General features: G+C 54.7%; 1 protein-coding gene across 3 annotated transcripts in view; it reads left to right on the top strand.

The window, feature by feature from the left end:
* Positions 1-22,719, top strand: part of CGN (cingulin) — a 65,267-nt gene that overhangs the window by 18,770 nt on the left and 23,778 nt on the right. Inside the window, exons 2-16 of one of the 3 annotated variants that reach the window (XM_065574458.1) lie at positions 2,461-2,564; positions 4,466-5,705; positions 6,849-6,952; positions 8,582-8,651; positions 10,919-11,017; positions 11,605-11,744; positions 12,274-12,415; positions 12,837-13,049; positions 14,401-14,549; positions 15,092-15,233; positions 15,798-16,010; positions 17,197-17,403; positions 17,896-18,153; positions 20,889-21,059; positions 22,499-22,660. In XM_065574458.1, coding sequence (XP_065430530.1) covers positions 4,494-5,705; positions 6,849-6,952; positions 8,582-8,651; positions 10,919-11,017; positions 11,605-11,744; positions 12,274-12,415; positions 12,837-13,049; positions 14,401-14,549; positions 15,092-15,233; positions 15,798-16,010; positions 17,197-17,403; positions 17,896-18,153; positions 20,889-21,059; positions 22,499-22,660 — 3,282 coding nt within the window. In that variant the 5' untranslated portion in view covers positions 2,461-2,564; positions 4,466-4,493. The remainder of the gene's footprint in view (positions 1-2,460; positions 2,565-4,465; positions 5,706-6,848; positions 6,953-8,581; positions 8,652-10,918; positions 11,018-11,604; positions 11,745-12,273; positions 12,416-12,836; positions 13,050-14,400; positions 14,550-15,091; positions 15,234-15,797; positions 16,011-17,196; positions 17,404-17,895; positions 18,154-20,888; positions 21,060-22,498; positions 22,661-22,719) is intronic. The other 2 variants (XM_008170385.4, XM_065574459.1) reach the window with 2 other exon arrangements.

Here is a 22,719-nt window from a genome sequence, read left to right on the forward strand (position 1 = left end):
CCTGAGCTGTGGTCTTGAGGCAACTTATTTACAGAAAAATCTAGCCACCGTTGTGGCTGGAAGGTGGCAGGACTTTGCATTAGAGTGGAAATCCTTCCTGACTTCAAAGCACTAGAAAACCTCCTCCCTTCCCCCAAACAGTCACACAGTAATCGGCAGGCTCACTTCTGTCCAGAGTGTCCCTGCCGCAGACCTGCAGGAAAACCAGGAGAGAGGTCGTGTGCTGCTTAAAGAAACCAACTCAGTGCTGCCCTACAGGGAGGCTGCCTGAATGCAGGCGTTGCAAGTAGGGATCTGACACTGCTTCCTGGGGAAGACGGGGATTTTTATGTTATGCAAACTGTGCTACATGCCATGGGCCTTTTGGAAAAATCCCTCATTGTCCGTATTAGTTAAAGACGCCTGTATTAGATCGTTTTGCTAATCCATTGCTTCCATAGCACTGAGGAAGGATGGTCAGCAGTTAGGGCTCTTTCCTAGCACTTGGGAGATCTGGGTTCAAGTCCCTGCTCCACCATAGACTGGGTGACCTTGGTCAAGTCACTTAGCCTCTTTGTACCTCAATTCCCCATCTGTACACTGGGGATAATGGCACTGCCCTACCTGCCGGGGGGCGGGGTAGTGAGGATAAATACACTACTGACTTTGAGGTGCTCAGATACTATGGTCATGAGGGCCAGATAAGAACTTTCAGGTTGTCCTTGGCCATATTTACCTCTCAGAAATGTAATCTCTGAAGTGCCATAATTATTGTGGTAGCAGCCCCTATCCTGAATCAGAGCCCTCTGGAGTTAAGGACTCAGAAGCACAAGAGATGGCTTTCAAGTGCCTGGCTCCCAAGGCATCCTAGCGAGCGGTGAAATGCTGTTGCAGTGCCCTGGAAATGAAACAGGACCCCATTGTGCTTGGTGCTGTACAGGCTGCTGCAGTCTCTCTACCCTTGTACCAAATGTATAAGCGACACTGCTTGTGAAGTGATCCTGTGTAAACCTGTATACAGAGGGGTAAGGTGGCTTTAGGGCCTCACTGCCTGAGATTCCCCCCCCCCCACTCCCTATGTTCCACCACAACAGCTAATACAACCTACCCTGGTTGCTTTTAACAATTTGTGTGTGTGGGGGGGGGGGGGGGGAAGAGATGAGGATCCCAATTGGAAACATCTTAAAAGGGGCCCAGATTGTTACAGTACAGAGCACCTGTCCTCTAAGGGCTTGCCTAAAATCACTGGTCACTCTGATGACTTAGGGCTGGTTAACACTAGACTAGAAAATGTACATCAACTTAGCTGTGTCACTCAGGGGTGTGAAAAATCCAGCTAAGCCCGACCGAAGTCACCCTGCGTGGACAGTGCTAGTAGTAGACTTAGCTACTGCTTCTCGAGGACATGGAGAGTCTCCCATCAGGGTGGTGGCTTCCATATAGGGTCACACTTGGGGTCTTTGGCACACCCTGAAGACTTTTCCTATAAGCCTCAGGTGTCGATTCAAATGTAAGCAGCAGAGCTTTTGTGAACTGTTCGTAGTCCCCAGTATCAACTCTGTCCATCCGGCTGCACGCCTCTATGGCTTTGGGACGAATACCAGGTGAAACAGCGGGGCCGGTCCGCAGCATCAGCCAGGTTCAAACGGCAAGACTGCTCAAAGGCAGTGAGGCAGGCGTCTAGATCTCCCCTCCCCTCTTAAACTGGGGCAGCAACTTGGTATCGAGGTACCCGAGAGCAGAATCCTGCTTTTCCTCCAGCTGGAAGGGCAGTCTCCAAGCTGCTCTGCAGATCATGGGTAGAAGAAGCCTTGGAGAGCTCAAGCAGGTAACTTGCTTGGCTATCAGACAGCTGGAGTGGAGGCAAATCAAACACGCCTACAGACGCCCTGACTGCCAGTCAGTTACATGCTGGAGGGAATTCAGGCAGGCTGTCATTCCCATTATGTGCTGCCGGCCGCCTGCCCGTGCCTACGGTGAAGCAGTCCATGTAGCTTATGGTAATTGCTCATCTAACATATTGCAAAGGGAATTGATGCAGTGAGGCTCCCTGCATCCAATGGGGAGCAAAAGACTCTCTTCAGGCAGGCTGCCTCTGGGACTGAGGAGTGTTACATCACTTTTGTGCTCAATATGTCACTGCTAATATCTGTTCCCACCAAATGGGAGTCTTACGGCTACCGAAGTGCCAGGGACGCTAGCCTAGATCGGACACCGGGTGCAGTGGCGTTCTTATTCAGCTCTCTTGTGGATGTCGGGCTTCTGCTTTCGTACCCAACAGAGGTGCTAACCTTCAATTGCAGTGAGTATGCAGCACTCTGCTTGTGTTTCTTAGGCAAGCAAGCCAGAAGAGGGTAGTCTGGTCTTCAGAGTTTTCAACACATGCACAATTTCTCTAAGATCGTATCCTGCTTTTCTCCTCTACTTTCCCATGTGAGCATGTGCATGTTGTATTTGCTGATGCTGTGTATTTTTTAATAGGAGCCCGAGACTGTAGGCGCTTGAGCTGTGCGGCAGATCAGGATTTTGATCGGAGAAGGAGAATAGGATGGGTTGCATCTGGAATGCTGGTGACCAGAAAGATGGCATGTACTCCGTGTTAGGATAACAGGCTTTCATTGTGTGTGAAACTGCTCTGTCCTAGAAATGCAGCTCGGTTCAGCGGTGCTAGCGTGCGGCTTTTTGTTTGTCATATGCTTTTTTGGTTTAGTGTCTCATAACATTTTAACAATTGCATGTTTGTCTGCTTCTGGGGAGTGGGGGAGATTTTGAAGGAAAAATGCTGCGTACAAACTTCAGAAAGCTATTAATCTCCAGCCTGGCTAATCCTCGCATTGCTAGTGGGACAAGTAAAAAGGAATCTTCAGTGTTGTCTAAGGTTCTGCAGTAAAATTCCCCCTCCCTCTCCCCGAGATATTGGAAACAACAACAAAATCTTGCACTTGAGAAATGTGTGTTAATTTTATTTCTTTAAGGGGTGTCTGTTGGAGAGAGAGAGAGAGGGAGTTGAGACTCCTGGGTTCTATTCATGACTCTGTTGCTGATTTGCTGCGTCCTTGGCAAGTCACATAGGCCCCAATCCTAGAAGGATGTCAGCATGGGGGAAGACCGATTTGTGGAGCCCTGCTTCCTTCAGGGATTTGCTTAGGCCCTGATCTGGTGATGGATCACTCTCTGCTTTGAGCACCTTGCATTTCTATGGTCCTGCTTTTAAAGGGCCCTGCCCAGGGCGCCTTCCCCTTGTACGTGTTTTTCAGTAATAAACGGAGACACGTACTAGGCCTGCCAAACTTTAATCTCTTGAACGCTGCTCCTTATCTCCAGTGTAAATAAACTCTGTATCGACAAAGCATTCCAGATTTGAATAGGATTAAGAGAGAGCCTGATTGCTCTGGTGGGTTATGCTCTGCTTTCATGAAGTTAATCACATGCCTTTATAGTGGTTGAGCTCTTTAGTTTAACAGAGGAAGTTTAGGGGTGACTTGATTAGCCTATGTAATGGGGTTCAGTCACCACTGTGGTGCCTCCTGGCTATCTTGGGAATTGGCAGCAAGACTCCACCTGAAGAGAGTGCTGAGCTAGGACTCCTGCTCTAGGACCCAGGCCTCTCCAAGGACCGCGGCGTCCTCTTCAACGACGCAGCCCTCTGGCTGTGCCACACGCTGTGCTCCCCTCTTCCGGGGGACCTGCAGTCCGCTGTTAAGCCACTTCCTTTAGTTGCTACTGCAGCTAATTGGCCACTTCCTCATGGCCCCAGTATCCTCTTTGCCCTTGTCTCAGGGCTTCAGCCTGCAAACCCCAGCAGCCAGCCAGGAGCTGTCTCTCGCTCCCCCGGTCCCTGCTAGCGGCACTGCTCTGTCCAGAGTGCTGGCAGTTGTCTCAGCCCTCCCAGGGACACAGTCCTTCCTCCCTGGGCTCCTAGCAGAGAACTCCCCTCCTCTGCCCTGCAGCTCCCTTTTTATATGGCCCTACTTGGCTGCTCCCCCTCGGCCCTTCTCTGATTGGCTGCCACCTATGCAGCCTCCCTAGGGCTCTATTAACCCCTTAGAGCCCAGTGTGAGGCAGGCGCCCCACCACAGCCTACAAGTACCTACATGGGGAAAAAATATTTAATAGTGGGCTCTTCAATCTAGCAGAGAAAGGTCGAACACGAGCCAATAGCTGGAATCTGATGCTAGACAAAAACCCACACACCTTACTTCCTGGCTGAGTTTAACAGTGAGAGTAACCATTGGAACAATTTACTAAGGGTCATGGTGGATTCTCCATCGTGGGCAATTTTTAAATCCAGATTGGATGTTCCTCTAACAGATCTGGCCTGTGTGATCCAGGAGGGCCGATTGGATGATCACAACGGTCCCTTCTGGCCTTGAAATCTATAAGCCCAGTTTCCTCAAGCGCAGCCTTGCCAGCAGTTGCTCCTGGTTCCTTACCTAACCCCAGCTGGGCCAGTGGCATGAGAGTGTTTTTCCTCTTTCCCCTGCAGGAGGCTGGAGTGCTTTTAACCCCTGGGGATGGAGCGGCATGTGAATGGAGCTATGGCCGAGAAGCCAAACCCCGTGGACTACGGGGTTCAGATCCGATTCATAGATGACCTGAAGGAAATGAAGAAGCCCCAGAAGATCAGGCCCAAGCACTCCAAGGCAGGCTCCTACGGGGTCGCGGTGAGGGTCCAGGGCATCGACGGGCAGCCCTTTGTGGTCCTGAACAGCGGGGCGAAAGGAGAGGACTCCTTCGGGGTGCAGATCAGAAGCGAGAGTAAATACGGGAACCCCGCTCCCAGCCAGTGGCCTGAGCAGCTGCCCCCTAACTCCCTCAGGGAAGGCCCGGGCTCCATCAGCTCTGATTCTGAGCTGCCAGAAAGCCGGTACGTGGCCAGACGTTCCCAGTATAACTCTCAGTACAGCACCTCTGATGAGGAGCTGGGCTCCCAGCACTACCCGAGGGAGAGGAGGCCTGTCAGAGCTGAGGCAGCTCATTCCTACCGCAGGGATGGCTCCTCGTCCCCTCAGGACAGCTCCAGACAGCTGCCTCCCCAGAGGCCTTTTGGGGAGGAGCTGAGGAGGACTCAATCTCACAGCTCTCTGTTAAGCCCCAATTCAGAGGAGGGCTATGGCCCAAGCCCTCTCAGCATGCAGAGTGGGGGCACGTACGGATCCCAGGCTCCAGCCAGTGCCAAGAGCAGCAGCACACTGGACATTGCAGGCAGGAAAAGGACTGACCCCGGCCAGGAATCCCGTGCAGCTACTGGACGAAGGTTTGTAGGCAAGCAGCCATCGCCAGACCCAGAGTCCTCCGGGCCTCGGCAGCCAGCTGACCAAAGTGACATCGACACGAAGCCGCTGTCCTCGGTGGATTCCCTGATCACGAAGTTCGATGGGAAGGTTCAGCAGAGGGGCCGAGCCACCAGGAGAAGCCGGATCTCCCCAGAGGAGAGGAAGCGGTCGCAGAGTCTCGACGGCAGGGTGTCCTACCACGACACGGCCGATGCCAGAGAGCTGAGCTCCGACCAGCTCCAGGATCGCCTCAGGGAAGGGCCGAAGGGCCTGGCCGCCAAACAGCCTGGTGCAGCCAACGCGCCTCGCACCGGCAGCCTGAACCGAGTGCTCCGGGAAGATCTGAAGGAAAACTCAGTCAAGGCCCAGCTGACGCGAGACTGGAGCCATAAAAGCTTGGAGGAGCCTGTCGTTGAGCAGCAGCAAAGTCAAGTGCAATCAGAACTGCAGGTAACTCTTCGTTCGGGACTCGGGCCTGCCCGGGGCTCGGCATGCTGGCCGTGCTTTGGCACCTATTTCACTCTAAGCACGGGAGTAGCGATGTGCTTGACTTCTTGACAGCCCAGCAAACCACGTGCTATCGGTGCTCAGGGTGGAGCCTTAATCCTAGAAGATCAGGGTTGGAAGGGACCTCAGGAGGTCATCTAGTCCAACCCCCTGCTCAAAGCAGGACCAATCCCCAGACAGATTTTTACCCCAGTTCCCTAAATGGCCCCCTCAAGGATTGAACTCACAACCCTGGGTTTAGCAGGCCAATGCTCAAACCACTAAGCTGTCCCTCCCCCAATTAGCTCTCTGGGCCTCAAGGTCACTGCCCAGGTGATGCCATTGGTCCCTGATCTCAGGATATGTCTCCACTGCAGTCGGGAGGTGTGATGGCAGTAAGGGTAGCAGTGAACCGCCGCTGCCCAGGCTAGCCCCGCCTGGCACCCTGGGGACAGAGTCAAGCCACCCCTGCTCGTGCGGCTGAGACGTTGCTGCTGCGGTCGCAGCGTAGACGTGCCCTGCCAGCCGCTGGTGGTGGTTGCAGCAGTGTGATTATTCAACCAGAAATCGGCATGCCCCATCTTCTGCTTCTTCCTACCCCAGTGAGGAAGCTGCTCCTCCTCCTTACGGAATGCTGTTCCCAGCTGGCCTATTTTCCAAGTGCTCTAGGCACTAGAGTTCAATGCCGGGAGCGTAGGTCCCGAGGTGCATTTGACTCGGAAGTTCGCTAGGCCCTTAAGGGCTGCAACCTAACTGCCACCTACACCTAGTTACATCAGATCCCAGCCACGTTTGCTTGCAAAACTGCTGCTGTTGTCCTCTCCTAACATAGGGAGCACGGTGACAGCGTCCTAGGTGGATGCAGATCTTCCTGCTTCAGGGCATAAGCCAAGCACTCATTGCCTGGGCTTAAGAAGAAACTTACCCTGTGGGTAGGTTGTTCCATAAAGAGAGTGGTGGGGTTGGCTTGCGCCTTGCTCTGAATCAGCTGGTTCTGGCTGCCATCAGACGGGATACCGGGCTAGATGGGCCCATTGGTCTGATCCCGTCTGGCAAGTCCTACTGCTGTGCAGCGAGCATCTGGTGACGCTTGTCCTGTCTCATTAGCAGCTTAAGTCCACTCCAGACCTTCTGAAAGACCAGCAGGAAGTCTCTCCGCCTGGGAGCAGCGAGTACACCAAGGAACTGATCTACAGTATCCTGAAGGATGGGTGAGTGTTGGGCCGAGCGCTCTTGGGTCCGGTGTTAGACAGGATAGCAGCGTCTGATGTGCAGCTTGCTCTGTTGGAGCAGGGGGGGCTGGAGGCATTGAGTGCTTCGCTGCCACGAACTATGGGTGACGACGTGCGGGAGGGAATATCTTTTATTGGTCCAACTTCTGTTGGTGAGAGGCACACGCTTTGATGCTTACAGCTCTCACCAACAGAAGTTGGTCTAATAAGAGATTCCCTTGCCTCACCTTGTTTCTCTCATATCCTGGGACCAACATGGCTCCAACAACACTGCATAAACTCACTTTAGTGAAAAAGGTTTCTGAAACAATACAAAGGAAGTGCTACATCATCTCGGGGGTGAGATCAGGGCTGACCAGAGCAGGGGGGAAAAGGGGGCACAATTGTACTGGGGCCCTGAGCTCAGGGCCCCCCTCCCCAAAACATCTGTGTAAATAAAGTGAAATGGGAGGAGGTGGGGGCCCCAGCAAACATGATGTATCAGGGACCCACATTTCTCTCAAAGGGGCGGTGGTTCTCAAATGAACTCTGCCCCACAGCTCTCTCTAGGGAAATCTGCCCACAGCTCTCGCTAGGCAAATCTATCCTAAACAGGAGCCTAGCTATCAAGTCTGTTACACAGGAGCTCAGACGAGCTGATCACAATGGGCCCTTCTGGCTTGGAATCAGAGTCTAGAAAATCTGGCCCCAGATGTGCAGGAAAATTGGTCCTTTAAATGAAACAAAACTCTGTCCTTTAAATCTAACCTTGGGATAGGAGTCTAGTGCCCTGGGCATCTTGTGGGAGTGTACGCTTCAAAACCCTTGAACTACAGCTTAGCCCACGAACTAACAATGGTAAGCCTCTTGGCTAAGCGGTAGCGACTCTAGAAAGGTGCAAATTGGCAACCTTGGAGCCGACAAAGGGAATTAATTCCTAGCGTAGTCACCTTCTGTTTTAAATAATCCTGTGGAGGTAGATAGTGTCTGTTGGGTGGGAGTACAGGGCAAATGAGGCAGCTGATCCGCTGAACTTAATCACTAAAAGGATTCTCTACGGGAAAGCGAGGGTTTAAAGACAACCTCTCTTCTTCCCCTTTCCCCGCCTTGTGGACACTTGACTGAAACACTCCCTTTCAGATTTTCACTCCCCTGGCTTCTTGTAAAGAGGGACTTACCCCTTTACCTTCAATTCATACAGTATGGGCCTCAAACTGCGGGGAGCAGAGAACAGAACTTTCCTCTAACTTGCAGAGATGCTCATCTGAAGTGTTACCTGCAACAACATTAAGTTAAAAATTCCGGTCAGAAGTGTGTATGTCTCTTAAGTACTTACCTGGTCCCTGTTACCAAAGTACCTGAGCACTTCACAATCTTTAATGTATTTCATTCCCTCAATGCCCCTATGAGGCAGTGAAGAGCAATCATCTCCCTTGTTCATATGGGGAAACTGAGGCACGGAGGGGTTAAGTAAATTGCCCAAGGTCACACAGGTCCCGTGGCAGAGCCGGGATTCAAACCAGAGTCATAAGCGAGTGCCTTAAACACTGCTCTGCTTCTCCCCCCCGGTGGCTATGTCCCTTTTTAACCTGAATGATTTTCTTTGGTATTTGCTTGTTTCTTTTTCAGGAGCAAAGAAAGTGAAAGCTCTCTGAAGAGAAAAACCAACCTGATGTTTGAGAAGATCCAAGCACTCGCTGTAAGTCTCCATACCAGCCTCCCCTTACTTTGCAGAGAGTGACATTCACTCCTGGACAAAGTCCAGTGCAAAAGCCCTGTGAGATTTGTGTGGCACCCGGCTCTCCTCAAAAGGGTGAATTTTTCACCCCCTATATTATCAAGCCCGGGTGGTGCTGATCAGCCAGGATGACTGCCCTCTCTTGGTGTACATCTGCACTGCAGCTGGAGGTGTGATTCCCTGGTTGGAGAGACGTACACCCGCTAGCTCTGATCAAGTTAGTGCATTAAAAATAGCAGCATGCCAGGGCGGCGGGAGAGGCTAACCGTCCTCCTACTTAGCTACTGTTTCACATGGGATTGTTCTCTGGGCAACTTGCATTGCTATGGTAACACTGCTATTTTTAGTGCACTAACATCAGTCGAAGCTAGCCCAGGAATGTTGACCCGAGATATAAAATCATGACTGGTGTGGAGAAAGTAGATAAGGAAGTGTTGTTTACTACTTCTCATAACACAAGAACTAGGGGCCACCCAATGAAATTAATAGGCAGCAGGTTTAAAACAAATAAAAGGAAGTATTTTCTTCACACAATGCACAGTCAACCTGTGGAACTCCTTGCCAGAGGATGTGAAGGCCAAGACCATAACAGGGTTCAAAAAAGAACTAGATAAATTCATGGAGGATAGGTCCATCAATGGCTACTAGCCAGGATGGGCAGGGATGGTGTCCCTAGCCTCTGTTTGCCAGAAGCTGGGAATGAGCGACGGGGGATGGATCATTTGATGATTCCCTGTTCTGTTCATTCCCTCTGGGGCACCTGGCACTGGCCACTGTCGGAAGACAGGGCTAGATGGACCTTTGGTTTGACCCAGTAGGGCCATTCTTACAATCTTTTATGAGCTGGAAACTTACAGCTGCAGTGTAGACATTACCCTCTTCTCCTGACCAGCACCAATGGGCTGAGCGTCTCCATTAAGCCTTTTGGTTCATTGCAACAATGCAAATCTATAGCAGGAAAGGGCCTTCCCCAAAGTTTAGCCCTTCTGAGTTGTTTCAGCTCAATGCATCCTGCTGAAAGAATACCCCCCCCCCCCCACGCACACCCAGTTCTGGGGAGAACTGGGGAAATCGCAGTCTGCTTATAGCTTCATGCAGTGTGTCGCCCACCTGTGGAACGCCCTGTTCCAGGAGGGAGCTGTACTATGTCCAGATTTCTGCAAATATTCATGCCCATGCATGTGAAGATAACAAGGAGAGTCCAATCTCGTACTTGAGGTTTTAACTTGGCTGCCTGTGGCAGGGGGTCAGGAAGGATGCTTTTCTCCCCCCCCGCCCCAGCCTCCCAATACGCAGCATGGTCAGATGCATTGTGGGCTTTTCAGCGATTGGCCCCAGCTGGAGGTTGGATTCCAGGCTTGACACGTCGGCAATCTGACAAATGCTTTGCTCTGTAGGGCTCAATATTTTTACCCTTTCTGAACTGCAACCGTAAGCAGTTTAAAGAAAGAATGAAAGTTTTGGGGCTGGGATTCTGTGTATGTGTGTTTACATGATCCCATTAGCTGGAAGAGATCAGTTTCTCCTGTGGCCCTGGAATTGGTTGTTTGTTGTTTGTTTTGTTTTGTCACCTTCTCCAGGGAAGCAGACAGAAATGACTCTCTCTTTAATACCTAGAATTATCTGTGTATGAAAGCAACCTGGCTTCCTTTCAGGAATCTGCTCTGACGCTGTTGGAGATGTTAAGGGAGAGTGCATTTCCCGTTTAATATTCTATATTAAAAGATCTGAACCCATTTTGCCGACTCCACCGTTATCGCAGCTCGTCTGGTGCTAGCTGCTGCGTGCTGTGCTCGGAGCTTGCCTGACGTGACAGCGGTCTTGATTAAAACTGGCATTTCCGAGCCTCCTGCTTGAGGCCCAACATACCTCTGGCAGGACTCGGAGCCATATCTTTTGATGTTGGCGTCAGAGGGCTGCTTGCTAGTGTCAGGTGTTTAAAAAAAAATAAAAATTGCTGCTGTGAATGAGACTGGCATTTTCCTCCCTTAACTTAAGGGAAGTTTAAAATTGGTGGCCCGAACTACTTGAGCATTGAGGGAGAAGGACGGAGAACACTGGACTGGCACTCAGGAGATCTTGGTTCCATTCCTGGCGGAGCTGGGACTTGACCCCAGGGCTCCAGAGTCCCATCTTAACCACAAGCCCGTCCTTCCTCTCCAGTAATTGACTTTAGGCAGCATCTCCAGGGTGCTTGTGTTACACAAAGAGGGGGCTCTGTCTGACAGGTGGTGCCTCCTGAGGACGCGAGAGCATCTGTTTCCCAGAACAGTGAGCTGAAGAGGAAGGTGGAGGAGCTGCAGCGGAAACTAGATGAAGAGACCAAGGTGACGCCAGTACCTGGTCAGCTAGAGGCACTGGACAGTAAACTCCTGCTTTGCTGGGCGGGTAGTGGGAGGCTGCCAGCCCTATGGAGCTGCCACCCTTCCACTGCCTTGGGTGGGGGTGGGCTGCAGGGGGGCCTGGGCTCTGGGCTGTCTCCATACACCCCAGCATGGAGTGGGGAGGTTTCGGGGGGAGACTCGGCTAGTGACCCTGTAATTATACTGGTCCAAGGGCTGTAAGTACTGTGTAGAGGTCTCACCCTTTACTCCTGGACTGGAATATCGGCTGTAGGGCTGCCTATGGGTTGTGTTCTCTCTGCCTACCCCTAACCAGTTCCCTGCACAAACTCATCCCCTTTTTACCCCCTTCCCTCCCCCTGAATTAGGAGTGAGGTGCCTGATCCCCTTAGGACCAGATGCTCAGCTGGCCCAGTTCCGGTGAAGTCAGTGGGCTGGCTTATGCCAGCTCGGGATCTGTTTGCGGGATGCCACGAGAAACCTTCTCTGAAGCTAGCTGGTGGCAGCGTCCCTTTAAATCCTAGCCCCTCCCTCTTCCGTGGCCGCTAACGCTCTAGTCTCCCCTCTCCCAGCTCCGCCAGAAAGCAGAGCAGGCCAGGAGCGGTGCTGCTCGGAACATGGAGAGCCGGCTGGAGGAGGCGCAGGACGAGTGCAGGCGCCTCCAGGGGGCCTTGGAGAAGACGACCCAGGAGCTGAAAAGCCGCTTGCAAGAGTAGGAGCTGTTTCTTGCGTCTGGGGTGGGCTACGCGGGTCCTGGCAGAGCGCTAACGATCCTCGTGCTGGATACCGTGCTCGCCCTCATTAACAAGCCCTTTCCACCCGCTGAGTTAGGCTGCAGGCATCCCTGTATTATAGAGGGAGAAACTGAGGCACAGAGGAGGAAGTGACCTGCCTTATCTAGCTGATCCCAACTGCCTGAAGGCCATTAATGGCTTTGTCCTCTTGAGGTACTTTACCCCACTTGAGGTATTATCCCCATTGTACAGCTGGAGAACTGAGGCACAGGGTAGATGGAATGACTTGCCCAAGGTCCCACAGGGAGTCTGTGGCCAAGGCCAGGAATTGAACTCCGGTCTCCTGACGCCCAACCCAGAGCCCTACCCACTAGGCCACCTGGCCCCTGAGGGGGATCACAGCAAGCCGGTGTCTGGGCCAGAATTGTATCTGGGGCTCTGGCTGTACTGTGCTGAGACCAGGATCCGCCTGGCTGGCTCTGAACAGGCTTGCGTGGTCTCCTCTAGGCTGATGGAAGTGAAAGTTGCCAGAGAGCAGGCAGAAGACAAACTGGGAGATGTGGAAGAGCAGCTAATGGGGATGCACGAGGAGCTGGACAGGCTGCGGAAAACCTCGGTGGACTCTGCAGACCGAGACGAGCTCATGAAGGTACGTGACTCTCGCCGCCTGATTGCGCGGCTTGGATCCTGAGTGCGCCGTGGGCCCGGTTCTCAGCCGGGGTAAATGGATGAGGCTGTTGAAGCCGGCGGTGCTGTGCTGAATTACAGCACTGGGGGAGCAGGGCCTCCCCCTGAATCAGCGTTTCAACAATAATCCCGAGCGCCCTTCCAGTGCGGAGGAGTGAGGTCAGTCTCTTTATCCCTACTGAGCAGATGGGAAAACAGAGGCGCAGTAACTTGCCCAAGGTCACCCTGCAGGCTAGTGGCAGAGCTGGGAATGGAACCCACGTTGCCAGAGTCCCAGTCCAGTGCTCTATCCACTAGGCAAGATTGCCTCTCTACAGCACTGCTAGAGATGTATTGCATAGCTCCAGGTGGTGAAAGCATCTCTGTCCCTGCCATCCTCTCAGGAGCTGCTGGAAACCAGAGAGGAGCTGGAGGAGATCCTCAACGCCAAACAGAAGCAAGAAGAACATCTGCGGCAGCGGGAGCGGGAGCTGACGGCGCTGAAAGGAGCCCTGAAGGAGGAGGTGGCGAATCACGACAAGGAGCTGGACCGGGTGACACAGCAGTACCAGAGCGACATGGACCAGCTGAGGCGAAACATGGAGGACGTGTCTCAGGTAAAGCCACAGACGCGTGAAATGGAAGCATAAAGCGAACACGTTGGGGGAACGGCTGGCATCTGCTAGGAGATTAAGGCTTGTCTTACGGACTGGATTTATAAACAATGGAAAATCATAGCAGTGGCCTGCTTCCCTTAAATGCCCTCCCCCGAGTTATCTTTCGGTTGGCTACGACCTTTGCTTCCTGTCCTAAAGTATCCTAGGGAGCAGTGTGGCCATGGGCGCTGCACGTCCCTGCTCAGCGACGGTGACACTCTGGGCTATACCAGAAAGTTGCACCAGTTTTAACTTGGGGTGTGATCTCTCTTAAACAGCTTTCTAGCTGGTTCAGAAAGCTCCGTGGATGCTCATTTTGGTCAGAACCTGGTTTGTTTCTGCTCCGCACAGCTGACCAGAATCCGCGTCCATGCAGCCTTCAGTGATTTAACGAAAGCTGGTTTAAAAGAGGTCACAGCTTCACTTAAACTGGTGCAACGTCTCAGATGATGCCTTGGTCGGCGAAAGGAGGCACTGTACTTAGCGCTCCTCCTCCCCCAGCACTGAACTTCTGACTCCGCTGACCAAGCGCTACATGTGGGTGCTCAAATCACTTGCTTAAGTGATAGCTCGAATACGTCTCTCCGTGGTGCTGAATTCTGCTGTGTTACGCTAGTATCCAGTTGGAGGAGCTCCCTAGATTTTTAGAGAAGCTGCTGCAGATGACCCTGGTGTAACGGACAGGATCTAGGCTGGGTGTGCATTGGAAGCATAGGCGCCGACTTCCTCTCTTTCCTGTGGGTGCTCGACTTCCCCTGTGCCCCCGGCCCCGCCCCCCACTCCACCCCTTCCATGAGGCCCCACCCCCATTCCAACCCCTTCCCCAAAATCCCTGACCCAACTCTGCCCCCTCCCTGCCAATATTCCAACTCCTTCCTCAAATCCCCTCCCCGGCTCCGCCTCCTCCCCTGAGCGCACCATGTTCCCGTTCCTACCCCCCTCCTGGAGCATGCTAACGCTGCCAAACAGCTGTTTGGTGGCAGCCAGGTGGGAAGCGCTGGGAGATAGGCGGAGCAGCAGGCATGTGGCGTGCTCAGAGGAGGAGGAGGAGGTGGGGCAGAGGGTGAGGGGAGCTTGCCTGCTGGTGAGTGCAAAGCACCCACTAATTTTTCCCCATGGGTGCTCCAGCCCCGGAGCACCCACGGAGTTGGCACCTATGATTGGCAACATCCACTGAGTACACGCAAAGCTGTAAGGAACCCCGTATAAATTTTACAGAGGTTTCTACCAAGGCATAACCTTCCCCAGCCTTCTTGCAGTACATGCACCCAACCCAACAGCAAATGCTTGACAGCTTCATTCCTGTCCCCAGGACCAAGCCAGTCTAGAGATCGAGAGACAGAAAATCAACTCGATAGTGAGGAACCTCCAGAAGGAGCTGGAGGAGAGCAACGAGGAGACCGGCCACTGGAGGGAGATGTTCCAGAAGAACAAGGAGGAGCTGCGCAACACCAAACAGGAGTGAGCTCTCATGGATGTGCCGTGTCCGTCCCAGGATCGCAGCTGTGACTGGGAATGGTCAGCTAGTGCCGATCTGCCCAGGGGCTAGAGTGGCCATAAAGGGTTCAGCTGCTCCATTTTATCCAGTCAAACTTCTTTCCTGTAAATCCAGGAAAGGTCACTGGGGGATGTCTCTAGGGTGTCATTCCAGGGAGAATCAAGGCAGGATTCTTGGCTTGGGCTCACTGGCAGAAGCCGTGATGCGGCCGGTGGACAGGCTTACAGGTGACTGGCATTGCCGATGCAGAGCCCAGCAAGGAGGTGCACGGTGCCTCTCTCTGATCATGTCAGCATTACCCAAGGGAGGACGGGGGGTCATGTAGCTCAGGCTCGGCTGGCATGTACAGGGCATGCTGCCACCATCTGAATCTCTGCACCCCTCCTGGTGACCTTCATAGGCTTTCTTCCCATTCAGCCCAGCTTCCCCCAGGGTCAGACTCCCCACGGTTCTCCCATGGGGCAATGGGGAGCCCACCTGGCACTACTTCTCTTCCTGCACGCAGGCTCATGCAGGTGAAACAGGAGCGGGAGGAGTTTGAGGAGGAGCTGCGGGAGCTGCGGGAGCGGTTCTCGGCCATGCGGGTGGAAGTGGACCAGGTCAGGAACAGCACCGTGGATGCCGGCCAAGCAGAAGCCCTGAAGAAGGTATGATGGGCAGGGCGTGGTCAGAAAGAAGGTGGCTCTTGACTCTTAGAGCAGCTGTGTGAACTGCCTGAAGGTTGGGGCCTGGTTCTCACACGTACCAACGCCTCTTCAGGCCACTCTGGTAGCAGAAAGGTGCCTTAAAATGAGCTCTCTGAGATCCCCATGGCACATGGGGCTACTGTACCACTGGTGTAACCACTGGCATAGAGGGCAGGGTAAGGGAGTGATCAGAGCTTGCCCCACTATTCTCTGCTGCCCAGGGGGTTATGGCTAGAGCAGGTCGGGAATCTTTTGCCGAAAAGGTTTGTTCGTTCATTCTCTCTCTCCAAATGGGGACAGGAAAAACCACTTCCTGCCCAGGCCTAGCTACCACAACACAGCGGCCTTAACGGGGACCACCGCTATGCTGGGGGTAGCAGGCTCTCTGGGAGCCCAGTCCCCTCTCTGTTAGGCCGCTGGCTACCTCGTGAGCGCCTCCAGGACACCCAGAGCTTGGGGTATGTATTCGATGCTCTTTAAAGCCTGTCAGCAACTCTCCTCCTCCTCCTCCTCCTCCTCCTGCAGGAGCTGCGTCAAGCCCAAGAGGAGCTGAGGGAGCTGGCTTCAGAGAAGCAGGCCCAGGACAAGCTGGTCCACCAGAGGGAGCGGGAGCTGGCCACCCTGAAGGGGGCGCTCCAGGAAGAGGTGGCCAGCCGTGACACGGAGGTAGAAGAGCTGAAGCAGCAGTTCCAGAAGAACTTGCAGCAGCTCAGGAAGGACTACGACGAAGCTGCTAAGGCAAGAACTCAGGGTCTCCCAGCTCGGACCCCCTATAGCAGAGGACCCCCGGGAATGCCTATCCCGGCCTGACCTCAAGCCAGGCGTGCTGAGGGCTGCACACCTGGGTAACTGGCACCGGTGGGCAGTGACTAGAGCAGTCAGGGGGAGTGGGGCACAGGACTGTACCCAGGCCACGGATCTGGGACGCCTTCTGCATAGCTTGTATTGCTGCACCTTCCCCCTGAGATGGCAGCAAATCTCTGAGCCCACAATACCCCTTGGGCGTGTCTGGCTGCGTGCTGCCTCCATCTCCTTGGAGTTCCGTCATATGCTCCATTTCCCACCCCCCAGCCACCTCCCATTGACCCAGCAAGCGAGAGGGACTGCCTCTTGCAGAGATGCCTGCTCACTGTGCGTGGGGCCGTAGCGGAACGGGCACCCTCTGTCCAAAGAGCCGCACCTGTGAGCCCGTTGGCCCTCCGCTGGGCAGAAGCCTCTGGAGACCTGCTCCTGTGATTTAGGGTTACCATACTTAACAAATAAAAAAAGAGGACCCTCCACGGGGTCCTGGCCCCGCCCATTTCCCAGCCTTGCCCCAACTCCGCCTCTTCCCCGCCCTAACTCTGCCCCTCTTCCCTCCCACTCCCAGCCACGCGAAAAGGGCTGCCCGAGCGCTACCGGCTTCACGGTTTGCCGGGCAGCCTCCAGACCCTGCACCCCCGGCTGGTGCTTCCCCAGCGCAGCTGGAGCCCGGGAGGGGAAGCGCCCAGCCGGGGGCGCAGGGTCTGGAGGCTGCCCGGCAAACCGTGAAGCCGGTAGCGCTTGGGCTTCGGGCAGCCCCCTTGCCTCCGGACCCTGCGCCCCCAGCCGGGCACTTCCCCTCCCGGGCTCCGGCGGCGCAGGATCCGGAGGCATGGGGGCTGCCCAAAGCCCGTAGCGCTCGGCTCTTAAACAGAGCCGAAGAGTCGGGGAGGAGCAGAGCCGCCGCAGGAGGGGAAGTGCCCGGCCGGCATTTTCCCGGACATGTTCGGCTTTTTGGCAATTCCCCCCGGACAGGGGTTTGATTGCCGAAAAGCCGAACATGTCCGGGGAAAAACCGGACGTATGGTAACCCTATGTGATTGCCGGCTTCCCATGTGCCAGCGGATGGTGTCCAGGTCTGGCCCTGGACTCACCTGTACATGTTTTCTTGCCCGGCGTGCAGGTGAAGGTGGCCGTGGAGAGCGAGAAGGAGGCCACGGAGCAGATGAGGAAGGCCGTGGAGTCCGCTCTGCGGGAGACACAAGAGGAGAACGACGACTTGAGGAGGAAGATCCTGGGCCTGGAGATGCAGGTCAAGGAGTACAGGCACTTCTCCGAGAACTGGGAGGGCTCGGAGGCCAGGCTCCGGGAGAAGATCGGCAAGCTGGAGGTACGTGAGGGCCGCAGCACTGCCCTGCACACAGACCTACCTCCTTCCCCAGCTTCCGCCCCATGGTGCTGGGTGCTGCACAGACCTAAAGAAAGTCAGTGCCTCAGGGCATGTCTACACTATAAAGTTAAATCGGCCTATAGAGTTACAGCCACTGTACTAATCACTGCCCCGTGATTCGTGTCCACACTGCTCTTCTGTCAGTGGGACACGTCCTCACCAGGAGCGCTTCCACCAACTTTAGAGGGGTAGTGGGGGGGTGGGCTGAGAGTCCCGGCAGGGAGCCGAGAGCCCAGGGGGATCCACGCCCGGTGTCTGGTCGGCTGCCCCATTCCTAGCGGGGGGCTGAGAAGCCCGGGGGGCAGCCTGAGCCAGGAGCAGAGACGGCGCAGCCGCCCTGCTGGGGAGCTGGCTTGTCAATGTCACGGCTCCAGCTCGGCCCCTGAAGTCCCTGGGAGCTTTGTGTTTCTCTGAGAGCTCCTCCCCTTCCAGGCTGATCGCAGACAGATGGAGGAATCCTTGGAGGAGGCGGTGGAGCAGGAGCAGGAGCTGCTGATGGCCAAGAGGTCTCTGGAGAGCCGGCTGGAAGAGGCCCAGCGGAGTCTCAGCCGGCTGTCTCAGGAGCACCAGGTGCTGAACTCCTCGCACCAGGAGGAGATGAAGCAGAAGGAGCAGCTGAGGAGAACCAAGAATGAGTTGGAGGAGCAGAAGAGGCTGCTGGATAAGACCACGGAGAAGCTGACCAGAGAGGTTTGTGAGACGCCTCAGCTGATGTCACCGGCTTAAAGCCTGGGGGAGGGGCCAGGTGTTGCCTATGGTGTCCCATGGCTGCTTGGATCAAGTTATCGCACTGCATGCTGGGACATGTAGTCTCTGTGGGGTGTGGCCCTCTTAGTCCTGAGAAGCTCACACTTAAACCTCCCCCCACCCCCACCAATCTTACACTGGTGGCATTTGCTACCAACAAGGGGAGAGGCCTCTGTTTGCAAAGGACTGGGATTCTGATCTGTCCAGCAATTAGGGTGACCAGATAGAAACTATAAAAAATCAGGACGGGGGAGGGGTAATAAGTGCCTATATAAGACACAGTCCTGAATAATGGGACAGTCACCCTACCAGCAACCTGCTTGAAAACAGGACTTGGCTGCATTGAAACATTAACGCTAAGACGCATCAGGTTCATAAGCCGTTCCGCTCCACCCCACCATGGTGTCCTGTTGGCTGGGGGGGCTTTCAGAGACGTTGGGCTTGATCCTCTGAACATCAACTGGCTTCACCAACCGATTAGGTGGCTGCACCCTAGTTGGGCCTTACTAGTGCACAAGGTGGGGAGGTGGTTTTCTAGGGGACGCCTCTCTTCTCTCTGTTAGGCAACCGGCCTGCCCACTCCCAGCAAGCACCACCTGTCCCTGTATTTTGCTCCTACTCACAGTTCTATCTGGGAGCCCTTTAATAGAGCACACACGGAATAGTCTTTCTGCTTCCTCTTCCTCCGGCTAGAGTAGAATTTAGTCTTTTAATCTCCAGCGCTAGCAGAAGCCAATGAAACCTTTGGAGGGGGGGACAAGTTAGTCCTATCCTTAGCCATAGAACGAGATGGTTCTCGGGCGTATCGTTCTACTTCTGAGCAGCTAATACGTGACTAGGAGTTGCCATGCAGCTGTCCTACAAGCTCTGATGCTTCTGTTTTTGTTTATAAGAGGCTCTCTTAACCTCTTGTGAGCTAGTATTTCATCAGCTTGTACGAGAGTGGCCTCTACTGCGCTAGGCACAGAGGGCAGGGGAAGGATCTAAAACCCCGTAAGAGACCCCAGCAACTGCAGGGAGCTTTTGCAGATAAAGTCAAGCTTTTAATAATCCCTGGCTTTTATCTAATGCTCCTGATCAGTAAATACCAAAGGGGGAGTGTACCATTGTCCCCATTTTGCAGATGCTAAGGCACAGAGCAGGGAAGTAACGGGGCCAAGGTCACCCAGCAGGCCAGAGGCAGAGCTAGGAATAGACCCCCCGGTCTCCTGAGTCCCAGTCCAGTGCACTGTTCACTAGGCCACACTACTTCCCATTTAGGTGTTTCCAGTCTAGGTTACAGATAACGCAGTGAGGAGCAATAACTGGCCATTGTGGGAAGCGAGCAGTAAAGCAGGTGACGCCTCTTAGGCAGGGGTGGCTCTAGCTTTTTTGCCGGTCCCGCGGATTTAGCGGCATGCCTGCAGGAGGTCCGCCAGTCCCGCGCCTTTGGCGTACCCGCCGTTCAATTGCCACTGAATCTGCAGGACCGGCGGACCTCCCGCAGGCATGCCGCCGAAGGCTGCCTGACTGCTGCCCTCACGGCGACGGGCACACCGCCCCCCCGCGGCTTGCCGCCCCCGGCACTTGCTTGGAGCGCTGGTGCTTGGAGCCGCCGCTGCTTTTAGGAGAGATGCTCGTTGTTGCAGCAAAAGCTTCTCCGCTGCTCTACCAGCGACCCTCCAGACTCTCTCCAACGCTGCAGGGTAGGAAAGTTATTACTAGCTCAGTGCCTGACACAAGGGGACGGCCAGATCATTACACAGTGTCTCATGGCTGCCAACTCCATTTGTCGCCAGGGCTTAGAGAGCTGACGCTTGGCATTCGGCTGGGATTCTGCAGAGCCGACTAGTGACAGGCGCGGCGGGATGGCCCGCTAGCTGGAGCGCGCGTGGCTCGTGCTGCCGCGGCTTGGCTGTCCAAGGGGTGGCATTGGGAGCTTGCCCAGTAGGGTAACTGGAGCTGCCTTGCAAAACCAGCTGAAATATGGAGCCATCTGGAAGGTGCTGAGCCACGCAGTTTGGGAGGATATTCGCATAGATGAGCTTTTCTTCCCTGCTAGTCTCCATAAAACCCATTACATCTTCCTGGCTCACTAGAGACCCCAGGGGATGCAGCATCCTGGCATCTCCCGGGTGCTAGAAGATTTGGGAGTTGTAGGGTGAACTCTGGTATCCATTCTGCAGCCCTCTGGCCCCGCCAGGCTTGCTAATGAAATTCACTGGAGGATGAGCTCTGGTGCTTGGATTACCCCAGTGATAGGTGTTGTATAAATCTAAGCTGTGCTGCTGGGTGACCTGCAAGGACTTTGTAATGCTGGCCCCAGCCAGGTTAGCCAGCTGCATTTAATAGGCATTTCGGTGCTAAATCTGTTTTGAGTTCAGCTTTGCACATCTCCTTCGGACGTCAGTGCCTTTCCTAGTGGCCTCAGCTCTGTCGTTCAAACCAAATGTCTGGGGGGAAAAGGGGAAGTCCAGCCCACTGGCCAGTATTGTAGGGACACCCTCGTCTTTCCTTCCCTTTCTCTTCATGGTGGGTCTAAACCTACTAGAGCTCCCTTCCCTCCACTCCTATTGAAGTTAACTGGGATTCCCCCATGTGACTCCAATGGCATCATTGATCCCCACGTGGCCTGGGGGAAGTGGTTGGTCGTGGACACTCATTGTGGGTTCCTAAGTACTCCTCCTCTTGTGCTCTAGCTGGACCAGATGGCCCAGGAGTCCCACCGCTCACTGGCCATGCTGCAGTCGCAGCTGGAGGAGTACAAGGAGAAGTCACGGAAGGAGATTGCAGATTCCCAGAAGCAGGCCAAGGACCGCAGTGCAGAGTTGGAGAAGATGCAGTTCACCATGGGCCGGCTGCAGGACGAGGTAGGCCACCGGCTCTCAGGTGGTTAGTCTTGCTCACAACCTGCCAGGGGCTGTCTTCGGAGAGGGCGTCTACAATGCGTTTGCCAGGAATCACTAGCGCAGGGAAGATGCGAACGTCCCTCGTCCACTTTCAAATTACCCAGTATAACAAGTTGTGCATTTTCCCTGCCTCAGGCAAACTTCCTGCTCCGCTCAGGCCTTGATCTGAAGGCAAGCGTAGCCCTGTTAGAACACAGGAGAATACAGAAGCGGCAGCCAGTGTAACTCTAGACAGTACTAGAGTTCCCTTGCCCCCAATTCCAGTGGAAGAGGCTGCGCTACCTGAGACAGGCCGCTTTGTGTCCTTGAAGTCAGCTATGCTCGAGGGCACTGTGGGGGCTGTATCACCAGCAATCACAGATCAGATCTGCTCAGTAGACAAGTAAAGGGATGAGCGTCTGTAACACCAAGCGCCAGCAGGGACCAGAGTCGGGCTGGGTGCCGTCTGGCTCCCACTTGGGCACCAATAAAGATCCTGCAGTCAGAACTTAGTGATTCTGTTTGTGAGCCAGGAAAGAGTCTCCCTCCCTCCTGCATCGCTGGGGGGACTTGGGGACAGACTCTGGTTCCCTCCCCTGGAGCTGGGCTGGCCCTCCCTGGCTAAGAGGAGTGACAGGTAGTGGAATCTCCCTTGAGTTCAGTCAGCTGCTCTGCTCCGACTGGGAGCACAGACTGGACAGATCGAAGCTGGAGTAATTCCCGCCGTCCGAGTGAAATGGCAGCATCTCGGCCTGCCTGAGACCAGAAACCTCTAAAATGCTTCCTGGGAAACCCACGAGCCCGGTGCTGAGCCCAGCATGTGCGGGTGGGGTGGGGTTGTGCCCCCGCAGGGCTGGAGAGCTCTGCCTGGCTATTCCGAATCCAGCTGCTGTTCAGAGGCCCCTCGCTACCTGAAGTACATAGCGTGGTGGTGTCGGGCCCCTCCTAAACCTGTTAATCACCCTGATGACCGAACTGGGTGTTCTCCGGTATGCAGAGAGCAGATCACTGGTACTATGCGTGGGTGCCCAGATGTGTCCTTAGACCAGAGCCTGCTGGGTGCGGGGGAAGAGTCTCCTCTTGCCGCCCAGTGCAGAAACGGGGGCTGTTGCTCTTTTCTCTCCCTCTCCTCCAGCCGAAGCAGGTTGGCCACGGCTGTCTGCAGGGCTCGCTAGCGCTGCAAGCATCAACCACACGGTATCACCAGAGGCCCCTAGGTGGGTCGTTCCAGGGTTGGCACCACACTGCTCCTGTCTGGCCCAGCCTTTGCTTCTCCCCCCACCATGATCCTCTGCTTTGTCCAGCTGCTACACCTGTGAGCCAGCCTTATATTGTGGTCACTAGGGGAGATCTTCAGATGCCTGGCGCGTGCAGCTTTCTGGGGGAGCACGGTAGCTCTCTGATGCCGTCTCTTCCCGCAGATCACGCGGCTGAAGCAAGCACTGCAGGACAGCCAGGCTGAGCGGGAAAGCAGCATGCTGGATAAGGAGGTGCTGGCCCAGCGCCTGCAGAACCTGGAGCAGGAGGTGGAGTCCAAGAAACGCACCCAGGACGATCGCTCTCGGCAGGTCAAAGCGCTGGAGGTTCGTTTGCTCTCCCTGACCCTAGTGCCGCTTTGAACTCCTCTGGCACAGGGAGCTCA

The sequence above is a fragment of the Chrysemys picta genome, chromosome 20, assembly GCF_011386835.1.
Source record: "Chrysemys picta bellii isolate R12L10 chromosome 20, ASM1138683v2, whole genome shotgun sequence".
NCBI classification, from domain to species: Eukaryota; Metazoa; Chordata; order Testudines; family Emydidae; genus Chrysemys; species Chrysemys picta.